General features: G+C 44.3%; 1 protein-coding gene across 13 annotated transcripts in view; it reads right to left on the bottom strand.

Annotated features, from left to right (window-relative positions):
- The window catches only part of ATXN7 (ataxin 7), a 199,049-nt gene that overhangs the window by 15,601 nt on the left and 171,315 nt on the right, over nt 1–12,133 (bottom strand). For 7 of the 13 annotated variants that reach the window (XM_049863243.1, XM_049863238.1, XM_049863241.1 and 4 more), the window contains one exon: nt 6,101–10,981. In XM_049863243.1, coding sequence (XP_049719200.1) covers nt 10,872–10,981 — 110 coding nt within the window. In that variant the 3' untranslated portion in view covers nt 6,101–10,871. The other 6 variants (XR_007514481.1, XR_007514480.1, XR_007514482.1 and 3 more) reach the window with 6 other exon arrangements.

Here is a 12,133-nt window from a genome sequence, read left to right as displayed (position 1 = left end):
GGTGTTAAGATGCTGGATATTCCCTAAGCATTTGAGATACCCACTTACGTAGTTCTATAATGCTTATCTCTAAATCCTTATTAATAATGATGACGGTAATTTCTTGAAGAGATTGTGAATAAAAGTACCCTTAATAAAACCCATGATCCTATAAATTAGTATAGTCTGTCATTTAGACTAAATCTGTTGAGTCCAACAAGTAGTCATTGAGAACTTACCATGTTCTCTGTGTTCACTTAAAAATTCACTCATATTTAAGCTCACACTAAAGAAGGAAAAAAGTAGGATTAAAGCATCCGTTTGTTAAAACAACAACTCCTAACCGATAAAGCCACTCGGACTGATGTGATCACAGAGATGACTTCAGTCAAGGCTTAGACTGACTGCTGGCCTAGAGGAGAGGTAAGTCTCAGTTAAAGCACTTTGTTTTCCCCTTTCTTAAAACTGGCTTGATTTTCCTTTTTTTTTAAACCATGTTAACCCAACTGCCTAGCATTAGTAGATGAGGATGACAGATGGTAGATGCTACAAGAAATGAGAATTGCTGTTCATTCCCATTGCACGCTGAGGAGGTTGAAAACTCCAAGGCTGGTGGTAACGATCTAGCAGAACAACTCAGCTCGTAATGAAGTCAACAAGAATACAGTTTTGAGGTGGAGAACCTGACTTTCCCCACTTCGAGATTCTGCTGTGTGTAGATAACTACTGTTAACATCTTGACCAGTGTTCCCCATGCCTAGTTCTATGCATACATAATTTTCAGTACAGAACTGGAGACTTCTGTTACATACTGTTCAACAGTTACTCTATGTAATTATAGATCCCAGTGGATTTCTTTCTTAAGCTTCAAAGTATGAATTTGAAGGTGAAAGTAAAACTGGAATCCAACATACCTCTCTTTAAATGGCCGAGACAACACTGGGCGCTGGAGCCAGAAAAGCTGAATTGTGGACCCAGGTCTCACACTAGCTTCTGACTCGGAGAGATCCCCTCATCTTTCTGAGCCTACCTGTGAAATGAGGTAGAAAACAGGCTTATTTATGTGAAAGCACTACAGTTTGTAAAGCAGTATACCACAACACGGATTTCTGACTACGTGAAGGAGAGGGAAATAGTAGCTGCTGTCACGCTAAAATGACTTCGGTCATCTCTGCCACGTTTGAAGCCCTGGTGATGCAGTGGTCAGAGTGCTTGGCTGCTAACCGAAAGGTCTACCCACCAGCCGCTCCGTGGGAGAAAGACGAGGCAGTCTGCTTCTTTGAAGATCACAGCCTTGGGAACCCTATGGGCAGTTCTCTGTCCTATAGGGTCACTGTGAGTCACAACCGACTGGATGGCAGTGGGCTTGGTTTTGGTGGGATGCCGAGTTTTACAGGACAAGAATTTTTTTACTTTTCTATCATTAAATTGGTGTTTTTAATAAACTCATGTTTATTATACAGGCATGACTACACAGAATGCTGATTTCAATCCTTGGTTTTCTGTTTTTCAACCAGTTAATTCAGGGTATTATAAACCTGATGAAAGGAAAAGGCCCAACCCATCAAAGAAATTGTAGGTCCATGCCCTTACTTTTCACAGGTGGGGATACAGAAGGCTCAGAAAAGCAAAGCAAGTCAGCAGGCAGCACGGAGGTTTCCTGGTGGTACAAGGCAGCAAGGTGACTACCCACAGCCTGCACTTAGTCTCCCAGATACGCTTTCAAACAAACAAACAAAAACACACCCTTCAAAAATCACATGGGGACCTTCTCTGGAAAAATGAGCACGTGAGGCAACCCTGGGCTCACACTCCCACCCGGCGAAGTGGAGTGTGTTCTCCAGTGAGCCCCGGCCACCGGCCTGCCCGGCCCTGCAGGCACGTGAGCTCGCTGTTCCTGCACATCCCACCCCCCGCCCCACCAGCACTGTCCACGTGGCGACCAGCTAGGAACAGCTCTCCCAGAATTCCTGACCCTTCATCTTACCTTTGCTGGCTCCCATTTACGTATATAGCTTGTTTTCTGAAAGTCTTGGCAGTTTTCTAGTTTTAATCATGAAGGCACTTTGCCATATGAAAATAAGATTATCACAGTATGAATTAGATTATTATAAATGGTAGTTTGATATCAATGACAAAGAACTAAACTGTATTTAGTTCCTTTTTCATGTTGGTGCATGTTTCCTTTTGAAGTTGAAAACTTCATCTTTTACCAACTCCCGTCTTGCCTGTAATACTATCCAAATATGAACAGAACCATCAGGGTCAACTCCCCTTTGTGAACGGAACCACCGGGGTCAGCTTCCCTTCGTGATTATCTTTTAAAGCAATAGTGCCATATTTCTCCTACCTCAATAAAATTTGATTATATATCAATTTTATCTACCCAGTAAGAGAAATAAGTGTTTTAAAACTGTGTCAAATTATGTTAAGTATTTCCTATATTAGAATAGCTCAAGATAACTTAGTAACTAGTAGTAGCTTTTAGGGATAGACATGCTACTGAGTGTTTGCACCCAACTTTTACTTGACCCAAATGTGATCACGGAGCAGGTGTATGGCCATACACTTAGGGCTCTATAACTGAACACATTCAGTCCTTAGTAGCCTGACCAGCCACCACCTGTCAGCTTGTCATACTGTGGTGGCGTGTGCATCGCTCTGCTGGAAGCTGTGCCACCAGTGTTTCAAACACCAGCAGGGTCACCCGTGGTGGGCAGATTTCAGTGGTGCTTCCAGACTAAAGCCAGGAAGAAAGGGCTGGCGATCTACTTCCAAAAATCAGCCAGTGAAAATCCTGTGGATCACAAGAGAATGCTGTCTGATGAAGTGCTGGAAGATGACCCCTAGGTTAGAAGGACTCAGACGTACCGAAGGTCATGAAGGTGGCAAGGACTGGGCCGAGAGCTGGAGCTGACCTGACTCCAACAACAACCTGAGCAAGCTTTAATTTTATCAGTAGATGGTTACTGGTTGCTAATTTCATGTTCTGAATTAATCCTTGGTATTGTTTTTAACCTACTGTTTTCTTAAGAGGATGAACAACTGAACTTGAAATACTGTTTGCCCCCATGATTATGAAAAGAAATAGAGGGCTGTGGTAATTGCTTGTCTTTAACTGTACACAGACGTCTGCTGTTAGTAACAAACCTCGTACCTCCACAGTGGCAGTTGGGGAGTGAGGTGGGACCCTCCCCAGAAAAAAAAAAGCTTTAGTCTTGGTGTCCAAGCAAGCCACAGAGGCACAGGCTGGCATCACCTCCTGTTTTTGCAGACCTACAAAGAATATTGCGACTCTAGCAGTCCAGTCCAGCCCATTGTAACCTTGGAAGTACATGGTGTCAAGGGTAAGGTCTAACCTCTTTTTTCATCACTCAAAAATCTTTGAATGGCAGTTTGCCCTGTACAGAAAGTGGCTGAGCAGCCTTCAATCCAGCCAGTATGTCACCTCTCCAGCCTGAGGTTCCCTTGGGGAAGGGACGACTTGCGCAGACTTCCAGTAGGTGGCGCTCTGACAACTGTCAACCCTCCGTTTCGGAGGTTACTAGAGGCCAGGTTTTCCTAAGGATCTCGGCAACTAAAGGAGTATCAACGCTGATCAGCTCTGCACTTGGTTTTTGAGGACTCTGCTTTTCTGGAAATCCTCTAGGTTAGAGGCTGTCCATATCCACCTCAGGAATGTGCAGCCAAGAAGTCCACGTTCTCCACTCCCTTATTCCCTCCCACCCGGTAATACCTACTCACCATCCTCACTGCCCTCAACGACAGGTCAGGTTACCCCTACTCCGTCCAGTCACCGAGGGCCCGACCAGCATCTCTAACCACTTTCAGGTGGACAAGCTCTACAGTAACAGCCTAGCTTCACAGTTCCTCCACCCCTGTGTTTTCTACCTCCTCCCCACGTCCATCCCCTCTGCTGGTCTCACCTGGGACCCAGGAGTGATAAATAAGCACCGCTGAACAGCTTCACTTCTGGAAATGAACCTGGAATTCCACTCTGACCCTACAATCCTATTGCCCCACTCCCTGCCCAACTTGTAAATGCTGTGCCAACGTAATAGCCCTGCCCTGGGCCCTGCCTTGTGTGTTAGCTCCTCTTCACTCTGAACTACCCTGACTTTGCTCTGTGACCTTGAACAGTCCACTTGTCTAATTCTAGATAAGTATCTGGAAGGGGAAGACTTAAGCACAGGGTAATTCCAAACAAAACAATGCTTTCAGAGTGCCTGCATAGCCTCCACATGGTAGCTTCTAGTTCTCCTTCCTGGCTACCCAATCTAGACCATCATTAATCACTTAACCACACCTTCACTAGTACTTTTAATTCCTTGGCAATCTCTCTGCTCAACTTCTTCTAACTTTCCTGCCAACCAATAGCCACTGCTCCAGTGATCCTGGAGAAAAGAGCAGGAGAAAACACCAAACATTACTTAAGTGGGCTGATGATTACAATGAAGCTTACTCTGAGTTTCACATCTCAACCTCATCCTTCATGCCTCTGCCCCTTACCTCTTTAGTGCCAGTTCTCCATCTGTCTTCACCAAAATACTCTTCTCTGGGGTTTTGTCTTTGGTGAACATTCTCTCTTTGGGCTATGGAGGGTAGGCTTCAGGTTTAGCGAAATCCTCGAACATAAAATATGTGCCTGTGCCTCTGAGAGGATCCACAATTTCTTTCCTGTGATTCTCGAAGGAGTCTGTGACAGAAAAAAAAAGGTTAAGACCCACTTAGTTGATAGACCTGAACTTAAGCCTGGCTCTGCAGTACCAAGTACAGGGCCTCAGGCAGGACAGTTCCTAGGAGCTCCTCATCAGTAAGACAGGAATCAAAATATCTATCCTGTAGGGCCTTTGTGAGAGAGTGTAAGTGCTTGGCACAATATCTGGCATATTAGGCACTTAATTAGGTAGGTATTATTTTTAATAAGCCAAATAATTAAAATCTACTAGTTGCCTGTTTTCTTCCAGGTGAACCCATCCACTCCCAGAGCCTCACTTACTATCTAAAGTGAAAGCCAGCGCCTTTTTTCAGCCCAAACCTTCCTCCTAGGCTCCATCCAGACTGTACCTCCACCTGGATACTCAGCTCAAATCCATCCTTGTGACATTTTCTTTCTTTGTCACGACATCTCTTTCATTTAAGCCCAACCATCAGTTGGCAAAGCTAGAGATCTCCAAGTTGTCTCAGACTCACTCTTCCCCTTAATGTGCCACATAATGTGCCTCTCTAGGAGCTGGTCACTGCTTTACCTGGAAACTTAATACCTCTTACCTGGATTATCACAACAGCTTTGTAACTTACTTTTGTCCCAAGGTTCTCCCCTGTCCATTCTGTCAAAAAAACGTATTAAATTATAAGTGTCTGATTTTCCCCTTTCTCCGGAAAACGTTTTCTCTGGCTGATCCTCTCACCCTTCTCTGCCTTCTAAAGGATATTCGGATCGTGCCAGCTTTGGTTGTGGAATATTAGGGTAACAGGTGCAAAGAACTGCAGCCTCACCAGGTGAAAGACTAGTTTAATTGGCTTCCAATACCAACAGAGGCAAGAGTTTCTTCCTAGAAAGAGGAGACAGTGGGAAGAAAGGGGAGGACCTCGGGCTTGACGTGGGGGAAAGTTTTCTGATTAGGACTTCAGGGAAAGGAGTAAAGACATATTGAAGGCAAAAGAGTGAAAATGCAGGAAACAGGGAAATACATTTTAGTGGTCCTTAGTTTTTCCAGACTCCAGTCAAGATCTGCGTGACTTGTGGGCAGCTGCACCAGGCTGGCACTGGACCAGGAGATAACCTCTGGGCTCTGACTGTTCCATTTGGGTTAAACTGAACCTGGCCCCAGGCGTTCCTGAGAGCGAAAGCCCCATGACACCATCCAAAGTCCTTGGCAATCTGGCTCCAACTTCCCTAGCCCTACGGGAACCTCCCTCCAGCAAGCTCCATGCAGAATGATTCTGCTTTCCTCCTTCTCATGCCTCACTTGCCCAGTTTCTTTCCTCTGCCTACAGTGACCTTACCCTGCTGCCTTTCTGCCTGGTGAATTCCCACATGCCAAGATTCAAAACTGCCAACTCCCGCTGCCTTGAACTGGGCTAGCTCTTGCTATCCAGGGCCAGGTTACCTGCGAGGGAATGAAAATAAGAGATTAAGGGTTTGAATCTTTCTTTACCTGGGATGTTTGAGAAGGACACACAAGTTCAAAGAAGGGATTGACAAGGCGCTGATGAGTGGATCTGAGTAGTTGGCTGATGTAAGCACGAAATGGGAAGTCTGTGGGGCAGTGGGGGTGAGGGGAGCCTTCGGCCTAACTCTTCACGTAAGGGATGGACATCTTCTCCAATATATCGGCCTAACTCTTCATGTAAGGGATGGACATCTTCTCCAATATATCGGCCTAACTCTTCACGTAAGGGATGGACATCTTCTCCAATATACAAACAAATGCTCCCCTTATTTTAAGCAGCAAGAACAAAAAATTTGTAACTTTATTTACCAGCGGTAAAACTGGCCAGATTTCCAGAGATAAAAGATTATCTTGTGCCTGAACTTAAATCCACTTCTATTGCCAATAATGGAAGTATGTAAAAGCAATGAAGAGACGATAGGCCAGCTCTGGTTAAAAAAATTTATCTCCAACTCCAACTCGCTACATATTATCAAATTTACATATAAACACATGCAAAGAATGGTCTCTCAATTCATCAGCTCCGGTTTGTTGTCTTGGCAAACCTGCAGGGCAGGAATGCAGCAGTCCTCACTGTTTACTCTGCAGTTATTAATTCATCCAAGGCAAGCTTTCTGACCAAGAATGGAAACATTCTAAGCCCTCAGAAGTATTCTGCTTATGTAGGAGGGACACGAAAGTGAAGGTGCTTTAAAAGGGAGTTTGTCTGATGCCAAAAAGGAAGACAAGTCAGACTACACTGAATGTAGCTGATATCACAACGAGGCAGAAAACATGTCAAGTACTTCAGGCAGCCAACCTTATTTATTGAAAAGTCCTCATTTTATTGCCCGTTTAGTAACATGTTGGTTCCACAAACTAATTTTTCATGAAGCAAAGCACAACTTTTTCTTATAAATAGTATAAATTATTTTATTTACAGAAACTTGTTACAAAACAAATAGACTATATATTTCTTCTCTTTTAAATATCCAAAGTAATTTTCTATCCTTTGACATTTGTTCATGTTCTATACAGCAGCCAACACAGAGTCCAGCTGAGATGCTCTTGATTATGTATACAAATTATCAAACTATTCACACATTTTAACACAGGAGATTGCTTTTATAACCCAAGCTCAAAACAAAACAAAACAAAAAAACAACAGCAAAATGCTCTCAAGGCTCTGCGTTCACACCGACAGTATGTAGTGCTCATTTAAAATGATCTGAAAATGTTTTGCACAAAATGTAAAAATGATTATTGTCCGTGACACAATGAAACTTTTTAACAATCATTTTCCAAAGCGCCCCCTCCCCGCGATGAGCGACATTAAGGAATTCCTTGGCAACAGAACTCTTGCAGGAAGACAGCTGCCTTTATAGATTACAGTTGTCAAATTTTACATTTTTTTTTCACTGTTCTCAGAGGTACTTCTTTGTATGATATTTTTGGAATACAAAACATTTTAAATATTCTATTTTAAACTCTGTATTTCACGAATGAGTAACAGAAGCAGACGTATCATGTAAGCTGCTGGCTGAAGAAAAAGATCTGTAACCCTTGGTGCCACTGGGCAGTCCATCCATCACCAGCTGAATATTACTATGAACCAAAAGATCTTAATTTTAAAATACCTTATAAAATTACCAGCATTGGTGGGATTTAACTCCTCCCCTAAAATTTTAGAAACAATATTTAGGTGGAAAAAGCAAACTCCAAAAGTTCAACTGAACATTCAAGTCTTTTTAAAGAGAATCTGTCTAAGCTTAAAACTAGCTATCAGGCACTTTCAGTTTTTTCCATTAGTTTTAAACCACATCACACACTAATACAGATGTGCTCAGAACGCACACACACGGATACACAGGCAGGCGCGCGCACACACACTCACACATAAAACACCAACAAAAGAAAAGCAGTGTGTCACTTACTACATGTCGTCTATCGGGAAATCAGGCAGCCAGGGAGAAGCAATGCCCACTTCACCTGAAGGAACCTGCTCCCCAGACTGAGACGGGACAAAGACTTTCACAGAACAGAGGCATCCCCCCAACTGTAAGGAGGCAGGTTGTAGAACTACTGGCTTGGCAGTGAACCACTTCAAATTATAAAAAGGTATTTACTTTTATGAATTAATAAATAAATACTAGATGATCTCAATTGTACCAAAACAGGATATCAGAAAAAAAAGACCTGTGCAAAAATACGTATTTAAATATGTACAGTTCATTTTTAACAAAATATGTCTTCTGAAATAGGGAGACTTCCGTATTTATAATAGAGCAAGAAATTCCAAAATAAAGATACAAAAGTAGGTTTTGTATAATTCTTTGTTCATCATTGCAGCACTTTTTTTTTTTTTTTTGTAGGTTAAGAAAACTGCAGGAGTTGTCATGAAACTTTATTGAAAAGAATATAAAAACTATCTTGGTTTTAAATTGATACCAAAGTCTGTCTAGAAACCACCCAACCACTGCAAATTTGGTTTCTGCAAGTTAATTTAATTTAAAAACAAAAACAAACTTGTACTCCCATGTTTTAAATGGTCTTAATTGTTCATCATAATAAAAAGTAGTTGTAGGAGAAAAGAAACTACTTGAACAACAGTCTAAACTTTAATAGCACTGTTTAGAATAGGTCTGTTTGTGGCTGGCAGGCAGAATCCAAAATGGCTAATTCCTAATCGCGATGCTGTGTGTACTACCAGGAGACAAACTGAAAGGCTATTAAAACTTCAGTCTAAAAAGTCAAATGACCAGCACTCGCTAATCTAAGTATCTACATTATTCTGAATCGACTTGCTGTCATGAATCCTGTTCACATCTTTCAGAACAACATGATCTGTCTGTAAATTCCATCCCTAAAAGCAACTTTATTTATAACCATCAAGTCTCCTCAGCTTTGAAAATAAAATTCTACCCACACCCCACTGCACTTGTCACCAAGGAATTAGCTCGGTGTGTTCTGATTCCCCTTCCCTCCTCTCGCTCTCTCACTGGGATGGAACAACTAGGCCACTTCTCCTAACTACATCAAACTGGCCCATCCAAGCCTCCTCCTCACTGCACGTGCCTATAATGCCATTTAAAAACATTTACTGATTGATTGCATAATAAGTGAACAAGGTACTGTTCCCCCTTTTTTAAAAAATCAGTATTTTACATCCATTTATAGCTAAAGTATCTGCATAAAGTTTTTCTCTTGGTTTTCTTACATAATAAGAAGAATTACATAGCAATTCACATTATCAGGCCGGTGACCACGTACTCATTCTGTTGGCCTGAAGTTCCCTGAAGCTGGAGTTTGTAACCCAAGAATTTGGAAAAAAAAGGCTGCGCTGCTTGGCTCTGTTCAGGCCCCAAGCAGGGTGATAATCAGAGCTTTGGAGAGTTTACCCTGTTTTCGGCAACTTTGTGTGTTCTTCTGAGCAAGGATACCTGGTTCTCGTTTCGGGGGGTGTGGCGGTAGCCTCACCAGTTAAAAGCCCCCCAAATGCAGTGACACTGCCTCAAGCAATGATGTTTGAAGGTATGAAGTTCTCTCCTCTGGGGTGGGGGACTAGAAAACACACCCTGGAAGGCTCCAAACTCTGTCAGGAAGATGGCTGGCACCGATCCCACTAAAGGAGGTGGCTGCGTGGGTCCACCCGCTCTCCGTCCCTGCTCCCCACCCCACCTGCGTCCCAACAGACGAACACCTGTAGCGGATGAAGGCGTGTGCACACACACACACTACGGTGAGTGCTTCAAGCGGCGGTTTACGTTTAGCTCCAGGACAGTACCCAAAGAAGAGACTGAGGGCACGCAGAGAGCCCCGGACACACTGTGTGTAGAATGACTTTGTGAAGGGCAGTTTCTGCTGCATCCTAATGGGTTCACTTTAAACAGGCAACTTTTTGAGAACAGACGACTAGGTAGGACAACCAGCCCAATCGGACAGACTCTTCCACATGCGGATGGAAAGGATAAAAAAATTCCATTCTTTGACAATCTTGGAAAACTTTTCTCTCCCATGATGGTTTTATTTCTCCCCCTCCCCCAATTTGGCTTTCTTGTTAATCAAAACTAGCTCACATTTGTATCACATATATTTATACTTTTTAAAATCCCACGGAATCACTTCTGTACCATAAATAGCAAGCCTCTAAAATGGTTTATACTTGCTCTCTGGGCAACAATGGCTTCAAACCAGTTTGTAAGATGGGAAATTCTGACAGTTTCTTATTCTAAATGACTTGCAAAAAGGCTGGGCAAAAACACAGGCTGTTTCCTCCCAGTGCCTTGCTATTGCCCCTACCCCATTCCTGGAACACGGCTTTACAAACCCACAGCCAAAGCCCCTCCTCCAGAGAGCTGCCTGGGTGCAGCACCCTGCCTCTCCCTCTGGGGGCGTCTCCAGTTAGGGGCCCAACTACTGGAGAGTGACCTACAGAAGACAGTGTAAAAATTAAAAAAGCTGGCAGGGTGTCAGGGGACAAGGCTACAGGAATGCTCTTGCCAAAACATTCTTCTGCCCAGCCAATCTATTGGAAGAGCGGCTCCTTGACATACTGCAAGTGAAAAAAATAAACAGAAATGAAAACTTCTCACAGATTGGCAGCAAGCAGTCCAGACCACTTTAACACTGATAAAAGCAAATCGGTGGCTGAACTTGATCCAGTGTCCTTTGTGAGTCCTCACTGCTACAGACGTAGCTTCAGGGAAACGAGACCCACGGGAGGCTGGGAAAACAGACTCAAAGGCCTCGTGGAGTCCAGAGTGTTGAGTGGAGGTCTAACTTGTCGTCAAAAGTGTCCAGATTATTCCTCCCCGTGCTATTCTCAGCTGTCAGGGATGTGCCTTTGGCTTTTAAGAAAAAGGGAAGGGAACAATGGAGAAGGTAAGTCGGTGGCTTTACACTCTGCTGCCCGAGCCTACACGAGAAGTCTCCAAAGACCACACGGCACTCAAGTCGCCAGGAGCAGTCAGCTATGGAACTCTGCCTTAGCTTTTCAAAGCCTTCGTTGCCCTTGGGCACAATCATTCTAAAAGATTTACTTTCAGAAAATTGGCTACTGGGAACACAGGACTGGGTCTCTGGCTAAAGGAAAAGTCCCATGTGCCTGCTTTTCGGTTTCACCGACTGACTGTGTCCCTGAAGGTATCCCAGGCTGTCAACTGAGGCCTGAACAAGGTCAAACGGGCCAGCACCCACAGGTGTGAAAGCTCCTAGCCCGGGGTGTGCTCTGGCCAGGGGAGAGGGCACTCCGGCCTGCTCTGCCCGGGCTGGCTGCTGTCAGGCACGTGGGGACAGAGGCCGTGAGCTCTGCGAGCTGTCTGCCCAGTGCCGTCTCCCAGCACGTCCTCGACTAGGTGGCTTCGCTCAGTCAGCCGTCTGTTTTAAAGCCAGCTCTGCAGGGGCGGCAGGCTAAGGACCCTAGTTTAGTAGGAGCAGCATCCTGTGATGCACTTGGAGGCTGTGGACCCCTTGAGATTCTGGTCAAAGTTACAGGATCCCTTCCCGTACAGAAATGACAGACATAAAAATGTGCAAAACTCTTGGGGGTTCACCCATCCTCTGCTCGTGATCCAAGGGCCCACCCCAGCTCTGCAGTGCAGGCAGTCCCCCGGCCACCAGCCAGGTCTGCTGCCAACTGTGTCTTCAGGTCAGATTGTAGTTAAGTCGGCACAGGTGCACGCGGTTCTTATTTAGTGCCAGGAAGACTGGAAGCCTTTTCAGTGATTTCAGGGCTGCAGGGCAGCAAGTGAGGTGATTGCGACGGAGTACGTGTTGTGAGTGGGGGTTGCTTCCATCATTCCCAAATGAGGGCAAACTGACAAAGCAAGAAAGGACAGGTGCGAGTTGTCCCCACGTCAGACGTTCCTAACCCGGGGACTGCCTGTATGATAAAAAGTACTGCACTGCAAAAAAGAGCACTTTTCCAACTTACATCAAAGCTGATTTTAAGGAACAGAACCCAAAGTTAGGCTGCCTGGGTTTTCTTCGTGGGGCAGCTC

Source organism: Elephas maximus, chromosome 20 (assembly GCF_024166365.1).
Source record: "Elephas maximus indicus isolate mEleMax1 chromosome 20, mEleMax1 primary haplotype, whole genome shotgun sequence".
NCBI classification, from domain to species: Eukaryota; Metazoa; Chordata; class Mammalia; order Proboscidea; family Elephantidae; genus Elephas; species Elephas maximus.
The sequence above is the reverse complement of the archived record's forward strand: the minus strand, read 5'-3'. Positions and strand labels throughout refer to the sequence as shown.